The sequence below is a fragment of the Centruroides vittatus genome, unplaced genomic scaffold (assembly GCF_030686945.1).
Source record: "Centruroides vittatus isolate TY-2023 unplaced genomic scaffold, ASM3068694v2 scaffold_1431, whole genome shotgun sequence".
NCBI classification, from domain to species: domain Eukaryota; kingdom Metazoa; phylum Arthropoda; class Arachnida; order Scorpiones; family Buthidae; genus Centruroides; species Centruroides vittatus.
In genome coordinates this window covers 281,978-304,816 of record NW_027122678.1, presented here as the reverse complement: position 1 = coordinate 304,816, position 22,839 = coordinate 281,978, and the positions used below count along the sequence as shown (strand labels likewise).

The following is a 22,839-nucleotide window of genomic DNA, read 5'->3' as shown; positions in this document are numbered from 1 at the left end:
ATACATTATTGTCAAATTTTAATTGTTAAACAATGAACGTATCCTTACGCAACTACAGATTTCTTTCATTTTAGTGAAAGAAACAATTCATAACACATGACACATGTCTTGATGAATTCAGATAAAACTAATCCTTGGTTTAAATCTATGCAAATTGTGGGATTTATGCCAACATAAAGCATAGCCATGTCCACCATCTGAATAATAACGTGAAACACAGAAAATTCTACAGAAATATTTGAACTTGAGACTTATAATAAATTTACATTCCGAAAACGTGAATCTTCATTGTAGCAAGTGTAATGTAGATTCCTGCATCACGACTCTAGTGTTTACTACTTACGTACATGCCGTATTATGTTGACCATCTTTGTGTTACATTGTATAGTTGAAGCTGTACTTCCAAGGACTTAATCTCAATTTAACACGCTGAGGTAATAGAACCATGACGGCTCGCTTTACGACGGTTATGATGGAAAAAAATCAAAAATTCAAACAATAATATATGATCTAAACCCCATAATTTATCACGAATGGCACAGATTGTGCCATTCCTTACCCATGCTGGCTGATCCCATAGAGCAATGGTATTCAAACATTTTAATAGTGCGACCCCAAAGTAATTTTCCGCAACCCCAAATGGGGTCGCGACCCATAGATTGAATACCACTGCCATAGAGTCTTAATAATGGGATTAACTGTGGCTATTCTTGTGCTAATTAATCAGTTTCGTAAGTTTTTCAAATATTTTCTCAACATTTACGCTAAAAGAAGTATTTGTTGATATATTCGTGCCCTTAATTAAATTTTACAGCGGCTTTAAACGAGAGACATTAAAAACATCATTTAATTTCATTATAAATATATATTTTCTCGCTTAAATTGCTTATAAAACTGAACGATACTCAATATATGTCCTACATTATATCCTATGGAATATATCTCAGTCTATGGATAAATGTTCTGTGGACTTTAGAGGTGGAACCGCCACAGTATTTTTTCTAGTGTTTTACAGAATATTCATACCAAATTTGGTGCTATACGTTGAACGGTACATAACCCTTTACCTAACATACATACACACATCTATATATATAGGCTATATACTTATATATTCTGCATTGAATTCCGTATATAAATTTACAAGATATATCATTATATTATAATGGATCACGGTTAAAGATCGAGGTCACATCATCCTAACTTAAGTTTAACTCAGTTTTTACAGTACTTAAACTAAAAAATTCGAGCAAAATGATGATGAATACGAAGGGATGATAAAGAAAATTTATTTTTAATCCGAAATAATATCTGATCTCGTAATCTTACGTCACAACTGTCTGCTAGATCCATGTTATAACAATCATCTCAGTTTGGTTTGAGGAAAGTCTGAGAGGATCGAACCACGACTTTTTCCTCGTTTTATTTCTATAATGGCAGATTCCAGTGACAGGTCTGGCTTGTTGATAGGATGCATTTTTAAACTACAGACAGCATGCATAAGTGAGTAGTCTATAAAACCGGTGGTGTTTATCATAAATTCGAATAAAGATAATTTGTAAGCGCATGAACTTCAATCGAGTTGTTAGAATAGATTTTTATAAAATGTAACGAAGGTCAATGACTGAACTTAGATTTTTTGTTAAGTTCTCAGAATTAATAACGTGTATTTCGTGTAGATTATCTATGAATGATCTTGCTTCGTAAATTAATTAATTGTATGAGAAACTTACATGATTTAGCCACTTTTCTACTAGTGAGCATGAATCTGTCAGGCCCACAATGGAAATGGTGGTATGATGAAGGATCTATGAACTCTAAGAGGGTCCTGTATACCTATCATAGATTCTTCCTACAATTGAAGCGGTAGTGTGATGAATCTACGAACACTTAAAGGATCTCTATACCTATTATAGATTCTGCCAGGTCCACAGTGGAAGAGGATGCGCAATGAAGGATCTGTGAGAACTAACGGGGCCCTTTATACCTATCGGAAATTTTGCCAGGCCCACAACGGAAACGTGATGAGGGATAGGTACAATTGCTTATGAAAATTTCTGAGCCCAACCAGATTTTGAACTAAGATTCTCATCTTAATCGTGAGTTTAAGAGTGTTACAAGGGCTGGCCTGTCACTAATATTAACGTATGAATATAAATATCTTCAAGACTTTACAATCTGTTAATTAGATAAATTAATTTGATGAGATTTATTAATAGATAATTGATAAAATTTATAATTATAAGGAGAAACACAGCTGTATAGTAGCAGCAAATGCATGTAGATTATTATTTGTTACATTCATTTACATGATATTCTCCTTAAATATTTCAGAAAATAAAATAAATAACATACTTTGAGACAAATTAAAATAGAAGTTTTATAGTTTTAATTAAATTTCTCTTCTTTTAATTCTCTAATATTGCTATACATTCTTCATAGCATAAAGATTCAATAGACTTCAAACAAACATGAAATTTCGAACAAATTCGTATAATTTAGAGAAATAATATAATAAAATTGAGAATTTTTAAAGTTATTTTCAGTATAAAAGCATGTAAATTACCGCTTTAGCACTGTAGAAATCAAGTAAAAATACTGGTATCTAGAAGTATAATGGGAAATATGTTCTCAAGTTGATCTTAGATTAAACAAAAAACACCTTAAGTAACGTAGATTGAAAGACCTAACGTATTTTTCTTCCTAAATTTAATTATCAACACTAAAATGTCGTTCAATTATCCTAAAGAATCTTCCTTTGAAAGGGACTCGCATAGCTTCGTCTTACTAATCATGGCGGCAATTTGTTTTGTAAATGCCACGAATAACTCGATAAGATCTAATTAAAACGTTGTTTTTCTTCTAAGATGTCAATAATGGAGAAACGATACGAAAAAAATAGCGAAATTTTTAACATTAATTAGAATTATCAAATGATTATCTGCTGTATCGGATTTCAAAACTGACTTGTGAGTAGGATTGCATTGATGACAACACAAAACATGGGCGATCTGTCTCCTGAGAGGACTTTCTACGAGAAATTGACCTCTCTTTAAGTATTATACCCGTGAAAATGATTTTTGTTTAGGCGTTAGATAAGTGAAAATAGCGGTAAACGTCACGTTATCTTGGGAAACTGACCGCTATTCAGGTGTTATACACCTGAAAAATTCGGAAAATATCGCGTGACCAGCCCGTTTGTGAGGCCCGAACCCGTGTTTTTATCCATTCGGCCACTGGTGGCATAAAAACTCGGTAAATTATAGAGTTACATCTATATAAATCAGGTTAAAAATTACGTTATTCAATGCAAAGAAAGGTATAATTGTTTGATTTTAATTAAGATTACATGCAAAATTATTTATTGTAATTCTTCAAAAAGTTAATTAGTTTTTAGAGTGGGGAGATAATTCGTTATTATGTTTACTTTGCTTCATAAAAAGGAACCGAATCTTGTTTCATAGGATTAAAACGAGACGTGGGTTCGGTTCTTTTCTATCATGTAACCAGTGTAAACCGTATACGCTTTATTGCCTTACAAACTTTACGAAAATTGTTTGAAATGAGTTCTTTCTTGTTTAATAATTGATTTGAGGACGATTTGTATTGATAAATATATCTGCAACACTTCCGTATATTGTATGGCGCAGTGTTGAAAAGGTAGGCTTTCTATGTACTCTTTAGTGAAGGATTTCATTTTTTTTTATAAACCTCGGTTAGTTCCATTCATTTATAACGCGTTAATTCTAAAATTTGAAGATTGAAATCTAATAGTACACGGTTTGAAAAGTATTTATATCACAGAGGAGGCCAATAAGGCCATTTGGCAAGGGCCTCACACTTATGAGGCTCTCGAAAACATTCCTTAACAGTTACTCATTCCAACGATTTCTTGTGCATTAAGAAGAGTGAGAAAAATCTTTATTTTTAACGTAATAGGGGCCCCAAAAAGTAAATGGTTCGGGCCTCCATATACTAGTGGTCAAGTGGATAAAAGTCTTAAACGTGGGTTAGGCTGGCCACGTGGAGTTTTCCATGTTTTACTCGCGTGTCTAACACTTAAATCGGACCCAGTTTCCTATAGAAAACCCTACCTTGGCACGTGTTGCATTTCCTAATTCCATCAACTCAATCCTCCTCCGAACTCCGAGAGGCCCTACAGGAAAAATTTCAATAAATATTTATCACGTTAAGTAACTTTTTAAAAATATCTATATACAGATTTTACCGGTTTTAATGTTAATTTTAACTGGTAATTTATTAGTAATAAATAAAAATAAGCTCTCACGGGTATGGAAAAAAGGGTAATAAATTGTAATGAATCCGTTCACGAAGTATGCATCCATTTAAACGAATACTTAAGAATTCATTAAAGAAATCTTCAGTGGTTCTGACAATCTATCATCAGTCATTTGCTCTTTCCTTGGAACAATGAATTAATGATGTTGAAACGATCCCAGTCCCACTTACATATTTAACCCCTGGCCCGATCTAAGAAAATAGGCCAATTGCCGACACGAACCCACTCCAGTCAATGTAAACAATTGGCGATACTCATTTAACACTGTGACGACTTAACTACATAGGTTGGTGATTTAACGATTCCTCCCCCCCGCCTCCAGTTACCAACCATTTGCAATTCCCTTCGTTTCGTTAAGTACCCCTTCAAGAGTTTTCTAGGTTCTTTGCGAAAATGATATTATTCGGTTAATAATGGATTTTAACTGAGAAATATGAATTACGTCACACGTAACGGTAAACGAAAGTAAACGAAGATCGTTTCGTCGAATCAGAATTGAGTGTGACGTGGGTTCGGATCCCACACTAGATAAAACGTCTGTCTTGTTGTTGTTCTTTAGTTTTTCTTGTTGTTCATATCTTTCTTATTACTGTTTTTCGTTGTTTTTGCTCTTGTTATTTTCATATTGTTGTCGTTCTGTGTTGTTATTATTTTTTTCGGATTTTTCTTGTTGTTTTTTCCTCTGTTGTTGTTCTTTATTCGGATATTTCTTGTTGTTGTTGTTTCTTCGAATATTTCTTGTTGTTCTGTGTTCTTTCTTCGTATATTCTTGTGTTATTGTTGTTTTTTCTCCAGATTTTCTTGTTCTTCGTTGTTGCTCTTCTAATTTTCTTCTTCTTCTTCTTACTCGTTGTTGTTTTCCTTTTTTTATTCTTTCTCCTGTTATTCATTTCTTTTATTCGCATTATTCGTCTTCCCTTTTGTTCCTCTTATTCTCTCTTTTTCGTTATTCTTCTAAATCCGATTCTTCTTCTTCTTCCTCCATCTAAAGACGGACAAAACAAGTCTGTTTTCCTCTGGACGAATCAGAAACTGACTTCAGATATTATATATTTATTAATGATAAATACATTCTTCAATATGTACACATTTCTTCAACACCCCATCACAATTTTAACACGAGAAAACGGAGGATATATATTATAATTTACTAATTAAACATGACTTTTTCACGTTTGAATTTAGAAAAGTTTAAATCAAATTCCTTAACTGCTGTGATTGTTACTTTTTTTTTTAATAATAATGATTCAGTTGCATTAACTAGATAACTTTACATATAAACTTCCGGTCTTGACCGGAAGTAGCGTGATTTCCATTCAAATTTTTTTTTATACTAATAGGAATATAGGAAGTAGGAATGTATAGGTCTTTGAGAATTGCTGTCTAATAAGCTGTAAGCATAATACTGCATTCTATTCTTAAACTAAGCATTTCTCTTCAGTTGTATAGCTTTAATATTGAATTTTGGAGTTGGCATTAGGGAGATTTCGACCCCATTCCTCTTCTTCCTATTGTGAGTTTCAGCAGTTACTTTTCCAAATAACAATCTTCATGATTGTTAGGTATTGATTAATATTTTAGCGGGTTTTATAGCTTTGATATTAAACTTTGGATGAAAATTATAAATATTTGCAACATTCCTCTAACATTGTGAGCTGAGATACTACTTCATACAATAATAACCCTTATTAATTAATAAAATTTGTAAACATTATGCTCAATTTTCCACTATTAATGATGGAATTTGATACTGGCATTATGGAGATTTGCCACCCTCCAGATTAGTTCGGCTTCACTTTTCTCTAAATAATACTCATGATTATTTGGAGAGAAGTGGAAATAGTCACGATTATCGTTTAGAGAAGTAAAAATAAGAGATTTTACAAATATTTCCTTTAAATTTTCACAAATAATCGTCATTTTATCGTACTTATAATGAGGAGTGCCTATTTATACTTTCATCGATTATCTTTTAAATTATTCAATTATGATTTACTCACCATTCCTAATGCAGAAAATATATTGTTAAATCCTCAGAACAGTTATAAAGTATTAATAAATTTATATAATTTATCTGGAATTTCATTCATTTATGCACGATTTTAATGAAGATTGATTACAGAAATCGTAAATTAAAAATTATGTAATTATGGTTTGGTTAGCTACTGATATTAACAAAATTTATATTACTGTAGGGTGTGGGTTCGGATTTTATTCGAGATAAAATGATAATTTTCATGGTTCTTCTTCCTTCTTGTTGTTGTTTTTCTATCTCTTCTGAGTCTTTCCTTAATGATTGATCGAGAAGTAGACGTTAAGTAAGCATAACTCTTATTGTTCCAATCATCATCATTAATTTTAATCTTGAATCTTACGTTTATCGCAGAGGACTACTTATATCTTCAGAAACTTTCTTACTATTTGTTTCTGTGGTTATTTATCCTTATTTTTGTGTGTATACCATGAATTTTCGGTCAACAATTTTTCTAAAAATGCATAGTAAGCCTTTTGGATTTTGGCATGGCTATGTAGGACTTTAAATGTAATCTATGTGTTTTATTTCCTAAAGCTTGATACTAGAACAGCAACTATCAAAATCCTACATAATGAAACGAAAATCTTAATGACTTACCACAAATTTTTAACAAGTATTCTTGAATCAAAATTCATTGCATTCATACTGTAAGTGGATCCTTATTATCAGCAAAATCCTAATAGATTTTTCACGAAAAATTCTTGCACCGAAATTTATTGTTATATTTTTAGTGGATGTATTTTATTATCAATGGCTCACCAATGGCCGAGTGAATAAAATTATTGAATACTGCTCGTTGGTTCTCATCTGACCAACGGTGGAGTTTTCTGGGTTTTCTTTACGTATCTGGAATAGACATTTCTTCATTCTTTACTTAAACAGGAACCAGTTTACTATAGAAAATCCACCCGGAAAGCATACATTCTTGGCAGAATGCCACGTGTTGCATTGCCTTGTTCATCCAACTATCCAATATTACAAGTATTTTAACAATTAACCATAGATTTTCCATGAAAATTTCTTGACCCAAAATTTATTGCGTCACACTTTAAGTGGATCCTTTTTTATCACTAAATTACAATGGAATTACAGATTTCTCGAGCCAAAACGCATTGCAACCACACGGATCAATTTTTATTACTTAAGTAGAATTATTTAATTTTTATTTTCTTTAAGTAAAATGAAATAAATTGTCTTGTCGTTAATAATTCTCCATTTTTTATTCTCTAATTTATTTTTTAAAGCTTTTCCTCATAAAACGAAATTGTTAAGAGATTTATTTCTTTTTAAAGAGGGGATTCAATATGATTTATGGACGCTGTAAAATCACAAATAGGTAGAATTAGTGCTTTGCCTGGTCGTTATTTTTAGATTCTAGCCGCCATATTTTTAAGTATATTGCACCTTTTATGAATTGCAAGACGATTCTTACTTTGGATAAGAATTTTTTTATATTTTTTATTTTATAAAAAGAAGCTGTTAAGTACTTGTTAACCTTAAAAGTAATTTAACAGATGTTTGATCGTATTTTTTTTTGTGTGTGTGTGTGTGTGTGCCATTCTCGTTACGTTATTCATAAATAAATCTTCTTAGATAAATGTAGAAGTTAAATATCTATAAGGAAAATTTCGTTGGGTATTCATTTTATAGAATAGATTTATGTTTTGTGAAAATACAGGGTGGTTAGAATTAAATTGATGGTACTCAGACACGCGTAGAGCCGGTTGTACTGAACCGAATCGAATGATACACATGTAATGCAGATCACGAGGAAAATCAGTTGAAGTTTTCACCACCAGGAGAAATGTAGCGCTGTTCGGTCGAAAACGTATGCTTCTAGCTATGGAGTTATTTGAAATATCGTGTTTATCAGTTAATAACTCGGTTTTACAATTGTAGCACATGGTCGACAGTGAAGGATCCTGCATTGAGCACACGTTGTAAACGTGTAAAATGTAATTTTATTTTTGTAGTAAAATTTTGCCCACTCGTCTTACAATCGTCATCCTTGCAGCGCTACATTTTCTCCCGGTGGTGAAAATTTTAACCGATTTTCCCCCTTCCCCTTGATCTGTATTGCACGTGTACCGAGTTTCATTCGATTCGGTTCAGTAGAGCCGGCTCCACACGTGTCTGCCAATTATTATTATTGTTATGGTGCAAATGTCATGCTCAGCTGATACTGGTGCCATTTACTTGGCATAGCTACCCAAACAAATGTCATTTTAAGCTTATGTGTTATTGATATACGTGTCAACGTGTAGAAACTTCCTAACAATGTGACATGTGTTCAAGATTACAGCTTTCTGTAGTGCTATGGGTACGTATTTATTACGGTTTAATGTTTCTAGACTTTTGTGTAGTGTATGTGGTATAACACCAGTAAGAGAGAGGACAACAGATACATTAAATACCTTATCCATCTTTCACATCTGCCTTATTTCTTGAGCGAGTTGAGTTTACTTGTTGATAGTCTGTTTGTGCTAAGGGCTTGCAACCAGAGGTTATATGTTGTATTGTTTCTGGCAGAATTTATTATTATTATTATTATTATTATTAAATGCTTTTATCTAACTTTCTTTGTATCGTGTCCTTAAATGTTGCAATCAAATTTCGTCCATATTTAATTAATAAAAAGTTCAATTTTTGAAAAGAAATTGAAATACGTTTCTTAGATTGAAAACTATAGAAAATCCAATTGAACGAATGGATTTTCCAATCATTTTGTTGGATGTTTTTTTTGTTTTTTTATCTAATAAATTCACTCAAACAATTTCTTAGATAAAAGAGAATTCTAAGAAGTGTTTGTTTTTCGTTATTCGTCTCCATTTTCATTCATATTAAGTGGTTAAAATTGTTGCCACCACGAACCTAACTTCAGTTTTCCCTCTCTAAAACTTCTATAAAACGATATGGCTCGCTATACGACGTCTCATTTAATTGGTTTTCCAATTACGTCGTAAAAGCGGGGTTTTAATGTAGTCTATTTCTCAATTTTCTTTGTAAAACGACTGTCTTTACAGTGATTGGTTGTTGGAAGAAAAGTAGGCGTATCGACTCCTCAACTTTCAAGTAACTGACCAATCATTTTAAATATCTTATAAAATCTTTTACATGTTATATCGTACGTAACTTTCTGAGACCGATACATGTTTATAGCTGAAAATATTTATTTATTTTTCTTTTTTATCATCTTTTCAAGGTTGTTATATTTATTTTTGATTCAACGTAGACAAAAACAATTTTTTCATGTAATATAATCAAATAAATTTTAAAAATATTATTATATAAATCAACTCTTAGTCGATATGATGTAGTGTTTACTGAACACTTTATTAATAATTATATAATCCTTACATTCTATTTATAATTTATTAGATATTATCGGCACATATTTTTGCCAATTTCTTCTCATCTGCCATTTAAAAATGAATTTTGAAAACGGAAATTGCGATGTTGTCAATCGAAGTTTCGAAACATTTTTCCTCTAAATTTTCAAAAGTATTTTATAATTTCAGTAAAACCTGTGTAAACCGGAATCGCACAGTAACGGATATTTTTTTCCGGTTTGGCAGGTTTCCGATTTAAACAAGTTTTAATGTACAAATACAAGAAATTTGTGTTCGTCACTTTTTTAACTAAAAGATTTGGAGGCTTTCTGTTTCCAGGGTTGGGACCAAATGGTCCTGTTGGTTCCCTGTAATTTGATCTGCTTATAAATATACTCAATGTACAGTACACTATGAAAGTTACAAATTACAGTAAAACTGTCCAAAACGGCGCCTGAATAAAACAGAAACCTGCCTAAACGGTAAAAATTCTTCGGAACGGTACGAGTTTCTTATGTTAAAATAAACCTGTTCAAAACGGAAACCTGCCAAATCGGAGAAAATATTCGGTACGGTTCAATTCCGGTTTACACAGGTTTTACTGTAGGCTATATATATCGAGCATATGATAAAATACAATTTATAATCTAATTTTACAATTCTACAGGGTATAATTTCGAATTTGTACAGGAGTTTGAGAGAAGTGATGATGGTTATGTAATTAGAGTAAAACCTGTATAAACCGGAATCGAATATATTTTCCTGTTTGGCAGGTTACCATTTGAACAGGCTTTCTTTTAACGTAAGAAAATCGCTTCGTTTTGGCAGGTTTCCATTTTATTTAGGTTCCGCTTCGGACGGGTTTTACTGTAATTGAGTTTAACAAGATATTGTATACAAAGTGTGACAGTTTACATCTAAAGCAAACAGCCAGAAGGGAAAATTGTGCTTGTGTTCAAGATTCGAACCCACGACATTTAGTAACTTGAATTCGGATCTCGAATGAAGTTAAGTACACTTGTACGGTTGTACGCTTACCGTTTGAGTTACATAGTAACCTTATTTTTTTCTCTTTGAAGAAATCGTTAACGTTATCGTGGGGATAACTAATTATTCCCACGGTCCCATTAGGTGATTAAAGCATTAGATGATACAGGGTTCAATTTCCGGCTTTATCAAAGACATTTTTCTTTCCTAATTTTTTTATTTGTTCTCTTTAGACGTGTGATGTAGACACCAAAATATTTACCCGTACTTTAGCTCTTACCGGTTGTTTTATATAACAGGTGAAAGTATGGCGCTCAGTAAAAAAATCAACCCCCACTTCCACGATTTTTACATTTTTGGACTCAAGGGCCCTTGAAATGTCGAAAAATACTAAAAAGTTGGGGGCTTTCTGGATGTTTGTTGGGGGGCAGATTTTGTTTACCCAATTTGAAGCTCAATAACTTCTGTGCCTTTTGTCGAAAATTGCTGAAATTTTTCATGGCGGTTTATGTGTTAGAAGAATTGGCGATAGTAAATTTTGGTGGTTAAAAGTCGAGGGGATGGGGAGATAGAGGGGAGTCGTGAGTAGGGTCGGACTTAATGACGATTTTACTCGTTATTAGCACTAGCAATTTTTTTTGCATAAAACCCATCGGTACACTCAAAATTATGCTTTTTTGCTGTTTTATAATAATAATAATTATTATAATATGAAAAGTTTTAAAAATAAAATAAGATAACAGATGGCGCAACATGTAATTTTAAATGTTTTTGCCGGGAAAGTTATGCAACTCGTTGCTGGAATTTTTTTCTAACTGATGATGATAATTTTAAAATTTCTAATAATAAAATTTGCTAAAATTCTTACCATTTCTGTAGTATATACAAATGAACTTCACTGGGAAATTACGTGTTTTGCGTGAATCGAACTCATTTGTTAGCGAATAATTCTTCTGTTCTAGAAATTAATTTTCATATAATAATTATTGTAATTATATTTATTAAGTAGATATTTAAAGGTGCGAACCCACGACACGTTCGGTGGTTTTTATCCACTCGCCCACTATTGGACTAAAAACATTATTTATATTCAGTAAAACCTGTGTAAACCGGTATCGCTCGGTACTGAATATTTTCTCCGGTTTGGCAAGTTTCCGTTTACGCAGGTTTCCGTTTTATTCAGATCCCGTTTTAGGAAGCCATTTTCCGGGTTTTTCTACTCTAGAATACCTAAAAAGGAGCCAGTTTCCCATAGAAAGTCCTTCCAGGAGGCATCCTTTCATGTATTGCTTTGTCTCATTAAAAGTTCTTGGATATTTTTGAAAGAATATTATGACACATGTCAATTGGATAATATTGGCACTTGGCTATTCTTTATGCCATTAAAGACATTTTAATTAAAAGATAAAACATCAATTCAATACCTTAGATACAAACATTCGATGTTTATGGTTTCTCGCGTAAGAAATTTCGCAATATATTTTTTGGCCTTGTACTTCAAGACGTGTATGTTCCTCGAATGATAACATTATCAGAAGTCTCTTACACGCGATCAATTATCGTTAGGAAGATACACAAAGATGTTTAGTATACCCTACCACATATTTCCTTATTTAAACTTTATATTATTTCATTAATACGTATATTATGTGTAATAATTACTCTGTTAATGCAAATTACAGCGTTTAAACGAACATTTTATATTAAGTTTCCTAACTTTTTGTCGTGTGATTAACATGAAGTCATATGCTTCATTGTAAGAAACTTCATTAACCCAAACCCCTTCATTAACCCCTTTCAAGAAACTTTGTCTTAGAATCATCATCAAATCAAGTTTCCTCGTTAAGAGATAGCAAAATATGGAGATGAATAGTGTATAGAGAGGTTAATTGCATTTAAATGTATTTATATTAAATTAAAATTAAATATTTTATTTGCAAATAAAAGTAAAATACTATCATTAAAGATGTGCAACGAATACAATTTCAATAAGGAATTATGCAATGGATTACATTTTCAAATCACTGTCAACATGACAATTCTCAGAGCTGCTTTGCAGGGAAGATAATTCAATTAATGAGGTTTTTGACATTGATTTAACGTTAAATTCCTTAAAAAACTAAAAAAAATATTGTTTAAGACGTTTTTATAAGACGAAACTATCCAATTTTAATAACTATTTAATTCATTTAGTTGTGAGCATCTCTCGAAATTTTTAATCGCTATTAGAACAATGGATTTATGCAATAGGGATTCTTTGATCTCAAGAGATTTTGATCATATTTTTAAAATTAAATTATTATTTTTAATAATTGAATTGTCAATAATTATACTTGAAATCGTGGACGACAACCAGGAAGACATGTATAGAGATCCTTTGGTGATATCTCATAGTGCAGCGTATAGATTCAAATTTGTCAGGGACCTATAAGAATTATGATTGGTCATGCTACAAATAAACATAAAATTGATCATCTTTGAATTTTTAAAACTTAACTAAGCATTAATTCATACGTACAAGCTCGTTTTTAAGCCAATAGATATTTCTTTTAATTAATAATGGCGTCAGGTAATCACTCTTGGAGGGTCCGAGTTCAAATTCGCTTTGGACTCTCAGAAATGTTCGTGAGTGGTTGGCTGGGATGTATTTGGTCCCACCTTTTCATCACCCGGTTTCTCCTATTGTAGGCTAATCGTTTTCGTTGTTGGCATGCCCTTAAAATGGGCACCAAAAAAGGGCCTCTTGATGCCTTCAGGACAAAAAGATTTAAAAAAATATAATTTAATAACTGAGCTACTAATTGATAGCTTACAAACGTCACGGAATTTGTTAAAAATATCCCATAGATATACCTACAGGGTGGTCCAAAACTCAGTTAACCACGTTTTGTTTTGTTTATTCTACTACAGTTGCGAATGTGAATCTTCGAGTTTACAACGTGCTTTTCTCGTACAAAATTGGCGAAAACGTGATTTTTAAATTCAAGTCTACACTTCGGTTAACTGACTTTTGGATCACCCCGAACGTATACGCGCACATACCCGCATACAGTGGAATATACACGAATACGAATGATTTATTACAGACAGATTTACAGACTTACCCGCCTGTAGGTAGGTCGGTGGTCTGTCTATAAATCTATTTCCTGTAAAATTATACAATGATATAAAAATGCATATATATTTATTAAAGGAAAATAAGTGCTGTACATCCAATTTTAAACCAAGTGAAGTAATTAAATTGTCAAAATAAAGATGAGTTGCTTTTATATAAACACGTTTATTTTTCTAATTCTATTTTAGGCAATTTAATTAAACGAATCACGAATTGCGAAACACTATTTTTCAAGTTTATCCTTCAAAGGAAATAAAAAAAAAATCACATTTTCTTTTGAAAAATGGAAACAAAAAAGAAAAAAAAATTCATTGTTACTCAATTATACTTCATCATCTTTGGTCCACCTGCCACAAGTCTGTCCCACTTTCCTACTTTAAAAATCCGTTTCATTAATTATGGTCAATATACAGTGTTTATGAATAATTACTCTTTATGACAGTATACAAAATATAGATCTGGATTTTTTTATGCCCTTCTTTCTTTCAATATCTATTTGTCATTATTGTGTTGAGCTCTTGATCTATTTACAGCATCTCCTCCTCCTCCTCCTTCTTCTTCCTCTACTTTTTTAAATGAAGAGAACAATCAAAACTATAAAGCACTTCGTCATTTTGGATCCAGTATACAATCCACTACCTGCAATGGAAGAATGATGGCCACATCTCTATCTATCCAGTGGAGTTGTTTCGGTTGATGAATCGCTACTTCAGCAATGTACAAACACTGTGCAAGGGAAAAGTGAAAAATTGCTGATATGGCAAGACGTTTTGGTTGAATAGTTCGCCTTTCTCTTCTATCGTATCAGCAATATTTCATGAGTTTTGTTTGTTGGATCGTCGTCGTCGCCCCCTTCCACTTTCTCATCACAACATATTCATTTAGCATCATATAAATTGATTCCCCATAAACTCAAAGCAAACCGTTCGTTTGTAAATAATCTGAAACATATTTTTCTTTCGATCGATAACCCCCCATTTAAACGTTATTTTCTAAGCATTTATCGTGGATTTAATGAATAATTGAGCATGCAAAGTCGGATTTTTTTTTTTAAATTTAAAGAATTAAATAAATAATTAAATCGCGTGTTTATAATGCATAAAACTTAATTTTTGTGTTATAGTTGTCGGCTGTATACGTGTATATATTCAATAATTAGTAACAGATCTGGATAGAGGGTGCACTAACAAGGACAGAGGGAATCTAACAATGTTATTTGATCCGTGGAGTGGACATAGATGGGGCCTATGGTCCACCAACTACTGGTGGAACTTTGGGTTCGCGTCTGCCAACGTGGAGTTTTCCGGGTTTTCTTCACGTTAAACACTTAAATAGGGCCCCTTTCCCATAAAAGACATTCGGGAGGTATCACATGGCTGATCGCCCATGTGCTGTAAACGAATAAACCAAACTGAATCTAATAGAGGCAAGATTCCCATAGGAAGTCCTCTCTTTGCAAGATCACCCATGTGTTGGCGTATACCATCAATCCAAGGGCCCAAAATTGTCTTCTATGTAAAACACGCGAAACAGAAGTGATATGTAAATTAGAGTGTTCCTTATGTTAAGTGGCTAAAAAAATCGTTTTTATTTTATTTTATTAATTCTTTTATGGTTTTCGGATAGGCCCTACAACGTGACCGGCTCGGGCCTCATCTTATCTCGCTCATGCCTTGGTCATTAAAAATATTATTCCATTAATTGAATTCTTATATTAATTTTCCTATCATTAAGTGACTATTCATACCAATTTTATTACGTTAATTGAATATTTGTGACATTGATTGTGACTCTTGTCTGATTATTAATATTAAATTGAATATTTAGTTGTTATTTTTGCTTGGTTACAGTCAGTCGAACGCGTTTATATGAATAATTTCTGAGAATAAACTGGAGATAAATGACCGCCATTTAGAGGTGATAGTTATGGAGGTTCGACTGTACTAAGATCAGGCTAAAGGCCTGATGAAAGAATCTTTAAGCCTGATCTTAATACAGGCGACCCTCCAATAACGTCCACTTCTAAATGGCGGCCATTTTTAATGTTCCCGTCAGTGGCCGTTGTTCAGAGGTTTGTGTTTGTAAGCTTTGTTCGTGTTACTATTTATAAATCTTTAAGCTTGATACCACTATTTGTCCTGATACGGAGTGAAACCTCTTTATAACGAATCTCGTATTAGGCTAATGAACATTTACCAACCTCCATAATAACTTACGGCAAGATTATTCAGTTTAACGTTCCTTTTCTGCCAGTCCCGCATTAATAGAATTCCTGCAATTTTCACTTCGCTACAACAATTTCGTTAGAACTTCCCCCCTCTTCTACGCTATTGTCTCCCAACTGGTAGACAACTCTACCCAAGGGAGAGGGAGGGACGAGCTCGGAAGTAAGTGACGAGTTGCAGGTGTACTAACCTCAACAAGAGCCACAAGTTGTCATGGACACAGGTGTAAGAACGGCCTTTTATGCCTCTTAATTTTGTTATTTACTTTATTCTTCACTTAGACGCGAAGGTAAGATGGCACGGGGGGAGAAGTTCCTTGTGGTCACTCCTCTTCGGAATAGGAGACCAAAGCGTGTGTCTTCTTTCACACGTGAACTTCATATTTAGTTATTTAACTTATTATATAACTCAATTCATTTTTTCCCCATTACAATAGGCATTTTTTGTAGCCCTCTGAAGTTCGTTTGATTACAAACTGCGCTATAAGTCTTTGAATCTTTAGTCTGGTGCCATTATAAAATTCCTGACACTTGTTTATTACGAATGCTCAGCACCACCCTAATTATATAACTATGTTTTAGTTAACTATTAATTTAGGCACCCCAAAATTTCTCTAACATATCACAACTTTAACGAGTTTATTCTTGTGTATAATAATAATAATAAAAACAAGATTTACTTCTCGTAAAGTCGAATCGATAATCATTATTCACACACCTGCATCATCGAATATAAATTTCCAAGCATTCTTCACTCATATATATAGACTTATAATTTCATAACTATAAATCAGTTTTTTGGTATATAAAAATTAGATATCGAGAATGGAGGCGGTTGGACGTGATGCATATTTAATGCCCTATACCCGAAGGTATGGAAAGTATTTTAGCTTATTCGTTAATCCGTTCAAAAAGAGTTAAATCTAATGTGATGCAGCGACTGCGATCCAGTATGGCACGCTGGTGTCTGCCTGGGGCTACGTGCCACAGATAATGATCTGCCAGTCGGTCACGCACCTTGCACGTGACACGAGGGAGGGAAAGAAGCACACACAGAGTGAGCAAGAAGGAGAGAGAGAGAGAGGAGGAGAAGGAGAGAGTAAGAGAGGGGGAGGAAGGAAGGACGAAAAAAAAGCAAAGAAAAGTCTCTAGGCCCCAGGGGTCGACGTTGGAATTTATTGGAGTGACGGGAGAGAACGAGACGAAAGCGAGGTCGATTTAATAGCTCCGCCATTTTGTTTCCTATGCTTATACGTTTCTTAGCTGTTTGCTATCTGTTTTGGTGTAGGTGTAGCCAGTTTGGGGTGAACATAAATGATGTTTTATTTCTGATGGAACATGAAGCGAAGTGATAATTTTTTCTTGACCTCACGATTTATAGAATGTTGTTTTAGCTGGTCACATAACTACGATTACGATCGTATTTTTTGTTGGAAGGAAGAACAGGGAGAAAAAAACCTAAATTTTCTATAAATATAACCTATTCCTTACTTACGAAAAGATGCTTAAGATTTAGTCTCCTCCGGCTTCACTTTTAGTGGAATTTATCACCAGTTTAAATATATTTTAACTTAATGATTATTTAAGTTTATATAAAGTAGTAAAAGAAATTTATATCTTTAGCCCCGTTTCACGACAATAACTTTTTCCCGTAGAACGGTTCAAAGAGATTTATAGCAATTCCAAAATTCCATGTCAAAGATCGTTTCACGGCAAAGATAACTTTGTAGAAAGCAAACAGACAGATAAAAAAGAAAAATAAAAGAAAGGAAACATGAGAGATCGATTATACTTTCTTGTTAGAATCGAAATTCTGGAAACAGATAGGAAACGAAGAAACATTCATTCAGTTCCTAGCCAAACTGTCCTGTACTCTGACCCGTCCGTTCATTTCTCTTGACTCTAACCAACGTCATCAGCAATGCCAGGCGCCAAAGAACGGATACAGAATTGATTGGTTTCCTGGACGTTCACGTCATGGCAACGGACATCCACTTGTGGCACAGCCGGCTCGGCCGCTATTGATTTTCATTAGACCTAATGCATCGGAAACATCTCGTCCGATCTTCCCCCCCAAGGCCGTTGTTGTAATGGCCAACTGGCTGGGGAGCTTCTTGATTAGATTCTTGGCGTTCGTCGGATGTTGTAGCAACAAGATCACCATCTTCTCATGATCTTTAACTGAGAATCCATTGAAAAACAGTAAAAGCAACAGATCCTATGTATCTTTTCGACATGAACTTAATCTCTTCCTGTCGATTCCTACCTTTAAACGATGGATACTATTGTTTATTATTGGCTCTGTCCTTAAAGATTCCATCATTTTTACATGATCTTTACACAGTTTAATCGCTTCTTAGCGCCTATAATATATGCTAATGAGTAAAAGAAACCCATCTTATGTGTCTTCTGCACAACTTCATCTCTTCCTGTCGATTCTTAAGTTCTATTGCTAAGGATCTTTTGGTTTTACTCATTAACATGAACTATATAAGCGCCAAAAGTCGATTAAAATGTGGAAAATTTAAGGATAAACCCAATAATAAACAGAAATTATCATTTTAAAAAAACAAATGCCTGCGATTCCTATCTTTAAAGGATGAAAATTATTGTTTATTATTGAGTCTGACCTTCTTAAAGATCCCACATTTTAAAATAATTTTCACAGTTTAATTGACTTTTTGGCGCTTATAATTTATACTAATGAGTAAAAAATCAAATATAAAATGATATAATTTACTAATTAAAGGATTAATTTAATTAACAATTTGATTTCTTTTAAAATTAAGTTTAAAGCCTTCTTTCTATTAAAAGTTTCAACTTGTTTTTCTTATTAAAAAGACAATAACATTTATTTTTACTTCATGATTATAAAGGAAAAAAGTTATTCTAATTGTAATAAGAAAAACTTCACAAATTAATTTATAAAAATTAAATTAAATTCGCCATTATTTAATTAATTTAAGGTTAATTGTTTCTTAAAATGTCAGCTGAAAGCTAAAAATCTGGAACCTAATAATTTATATTTTTAATTAAAAAATATTTTTTAAAGTTTTATGTTAAAATTATATTATTTAATTTTTAATCAATTGAATTAAAATTTATTGTTTTAATTTTTTTTAATGAATTAGAAAACAATTTAATTCGATAAATAAATTAATTTATATTATATTTTAAACTATTAATTACATTTAAATTAATTATACAAAGTTTTAAATATATTTAAAATTTTGTATTTTTATCATTTTATTTCTTTCTTTACACATACACACACAAAAGAAATTTTTTTTTAACTATTAAAAGAGTCAAGTGATCATTTTACTGTTAGTTTCTTACCATAAATGTCAATTTTCTTCCCTTAAATATGATGAGTTATATTTAAGATTCAGAATTTATTAATATTAATTTAATTCTTAAATTCCATATAGTTTAATTTTCTTCTGATTTTTATTACTTTCTTCCTATATTTATCACATTATTCATCTTAATAGTGCTATTCTGGAAAATGGAGAAGAAAGTGTGGACTTAGATAAATGCAGTTAAAGAGATTCATTTTAAGAAACTTAAATAAGAGTCTTCTAAATAATTTTAATCTTTATGGACTTATAGAGTAAAATATATTATAAATTTTTAATTCAAATTCTGATAAGTTGAGAGATAAATCAGAATTTTTTCAATGTTATTGTAATTAGTTACATTCATGTTTACTTTTTTTAACATGCAAAAATGCTAAAATTACATATATATTTTTTTTATTTATATAAAAATTTAAAATATAGACTTTATATTTATATACTTTCTCATTTACTCTATCTGCTTAGTACCCTACTGGACTTTCTTATCCTCTTCCTCACCCCTCACTCTCTTCCTTTCTTTCATCTAGACTCTTGAGTAGACTCTACCCCTTGGTAATAATAATAATTATTATTGTTATTATTCTTTAATGCATTTAAAATTAAAATTTGCATTTAATTAAAATTAATTTTTACTTAATAATTTTTGACTTTTAATGGTGATTTGATTATAAGTTATATAATAAAATTTAATTAAGTTTTATTGTATGGGTTTTATTTCTTTATTTTTAATGATTTAATTATAATTAAGTGTTATAATTATATGTATTTAATGGGCAACAATAGTAACAATATTTTTACTTATTAAAATTAAATTTGGAGAGGCATAATCAACAGATAGTGATGAGTATGATAGATAATGTATGTAATTGCTTCTATATATAAAATAAAGCATCAGATATAATAAAAATTAATAGTAATTAGAATTTTTATTAATTATAAAATAATCATTTAATGCTCTTTAAAATATTTTTATATAGAAAAAGGATGTAAAACAGCAAGTTTTGTAGGGTATAATTCATAAAAATAAATATACACTCGGTATACTATAAGTTTAAGTTATATACTGTACTTATAATTTCCTTTTAGTTCACTTTCTATATACTATATAGCCTACATTATAAGTACACACTATATAAACTAAATGTATAAGTATATTATACACTATGCACTTAGTGTATAGTATGTAGCCTACTGTACTGTACATATATGTTGGCTAAATAACTTGGGTGTATATTTAACTTGCTTTTAAGCATTTATACATTTTATAAAATATACTTTATCCAGTTTGATAAAGTTTATAATTAGTACAATTTCTGTTGCAGCCATTGACACCAACAGGACACACCCAACCCATGACTACAACTCAGCAATATCATAGTTATCCTCAGACACCAGGATCACCACCCGCTGCTAATTTTCAAATTACCATGTCTCAATCCCAATCGTTGAGTTTTACTTCACCGTTTGGTTGTAGAACACCATCGTCTAGTGGAATGACGAACCTTCAGACGCCTCAACACTTAGAAAACATGACCTATTTGAATCGACCTCCACCCGATTACAAACTTCAACCTTTAGGGGATGTTAACCAACACAATATATCTAATTATGGTAACGTTGGAAGAAGTCGCGCCACTGGAAATGGCTCCCAGATACACAGACAAGTGAACAATTACAGAAGATCGGATGGTCAAGTCCTATCTTCCGATGCATGCCCATCTGGAGGTTACATCAATAAATCTCTTCAGGAACACGTACCAAGATCGGATAAACTTAACTATACGAATCCACTAACGAAAAATCCAAGATCTCCAAATGTTAATATCGGTCCCGATGGTTTGAATATATCTCAACGTAACCCCGGTTCAACTACGGAATGGCGGCCTTCCTTAGTTCATTGTCCACCGAGGATAACGAGCCAATCAGGCCCTCGTGTATCTTATCCTCAATCTTATACCAATGATATGAGAGGGATGTCACCGCCTCAATCTTCAGAAAAAATGCAAAGGTATCCCAGTAATCAGGTGGTCATGCAGCAACAGCAACAGTTGGCATTGCAAGGCAATATACCAAACGCGTCGGTTAATATGCAAATGTCGCAATCTATCTCAATGTCGTCAGGTATACAGATACCTAATCAGATATATCCACAAGGATCATCGACACCACACGACGGTTCTCAGATAAATCTCGATTTTTTTGATAATATCGAAAGTAGTGCCACGGACCTGTTGAACTTCGATCCCGTCATGCAAACAAGTGGTGCTTCATCGAATTTCACTCTACTAGACGAAATTGGAATTTTAGGGAAATGAATAGCCTCTAATGCTCTTTTTCTCTTCTCTTTTTTTTCCCACAATGATTGATGGGTTTCCAACGTCGTGGGATAAAATAGGCAACAATTTTAACAATTGGTGCATTACTTTTATCCATTATTCATATCTTGTTAGGCCAGTTGCATAATTAGCTCAACTCTCACCATCATTCCAGTCAATATTTTTGCAGACTTTCCGTACTGTTTTGCGCTTTCACACCTTTAATAACATTTAAAAGACAGTTGTAACTGTATAATTAAATATTCAAAGTGCAGATTCTGTGCTTTAAAGTATGAGATTCTAAGAGACAATAACCTAGGCACACGCCATTCGCGTGTGTTTATCTGTTTTTTTTTTCTACATCTTCCGGATAATTCAAGGAAAATTCTTTTTTGTGTTGTGCATATTCAACAGATAAACTACGCATTAAGCATTAAAAACATTATTAAAAGAAAAAAAATATATAGATTAAATTGTTGAAGGTCTCGCCATTGCATTCCATGATTGAATGATCTCCGAAATTCTCACGAACATTCCATTTAAGAAACAATAACTGTCACCCGAGACGAACAATCACTTCTGAAGCAATGTTAATAAAAACAATAACAATCTTTGTATATTTTTAATTGTGAGGAACGTAACAACGAACGAAATTCTCTGTAAATTTTGGCAGAAAGAAGCACTTAAATCTAATTTAACTTGCATTCAACCCATTGATCCATAACGAGTTATGGACGAATTTCTGATGCAGTGGTACCTCGGAGCTCGAATCCTAGAGGGTGTTCGAATTCTGAAGCAATTATTCCCATAAGGAATAATATAAAGTGAATTAATTCGTTCCCAAAACCCCCATAAAAATGAAAATAGTAATAATATTAGATTAAAAAACAATGGAAAAAATTAAATAATGCAATAAAATGTGGATGAACTGGGCGCGGCTGGGATCCTTCAATACTTGTATCAACGGATTTCATTGTTCAACGGCTTCATTTTCATTGTTTGTAGCCCAAAAATTATGTTTAGTTGCCCAAAATAAAAGTTAACTAATCTGTCAACACCGCTCATCATGCATATGGCCGAATTCTGAGAAAAGTTCAACTTCTGGAGCGTTCGAGTTCCGAGGTACCACTGTAGTTTTTTTTTTAGATTTATATAAATTTTTGGAGATTAATAAGCTA

General features: G+C 32.4%; 1 protein-coding gene across 5 annotated transcripts in view; it reads left to right on the top strand.

The window, feature by feature from the left end:
* LOC136986981 (neurogenic protein mastermind-like) overlaps positions 1-22,272 on the top strand; it is a 74,275-nt gene extending 52,003 nt beyond the window's left edge. For all 5 annotated transcript variants that reach the window (XM_067284610.1, XM_067284609.1, XM_067284611.1 and 2 more), the window contains exon 3: positions 20,669-22,272. In XM_067284610.1, the coding sequence (XP_067140711.1) occupies positions 20,669-21,661 (993 nt within the window). In that variant the 3' untranslated portion in view covers positions 21,662-22,272. The remainder of the gene's footprint in view (positions 1-20,668) is intronic.
* The last annotated feature ends 567 nt before the right edge of the window (positions 22,273-22,839 follow it).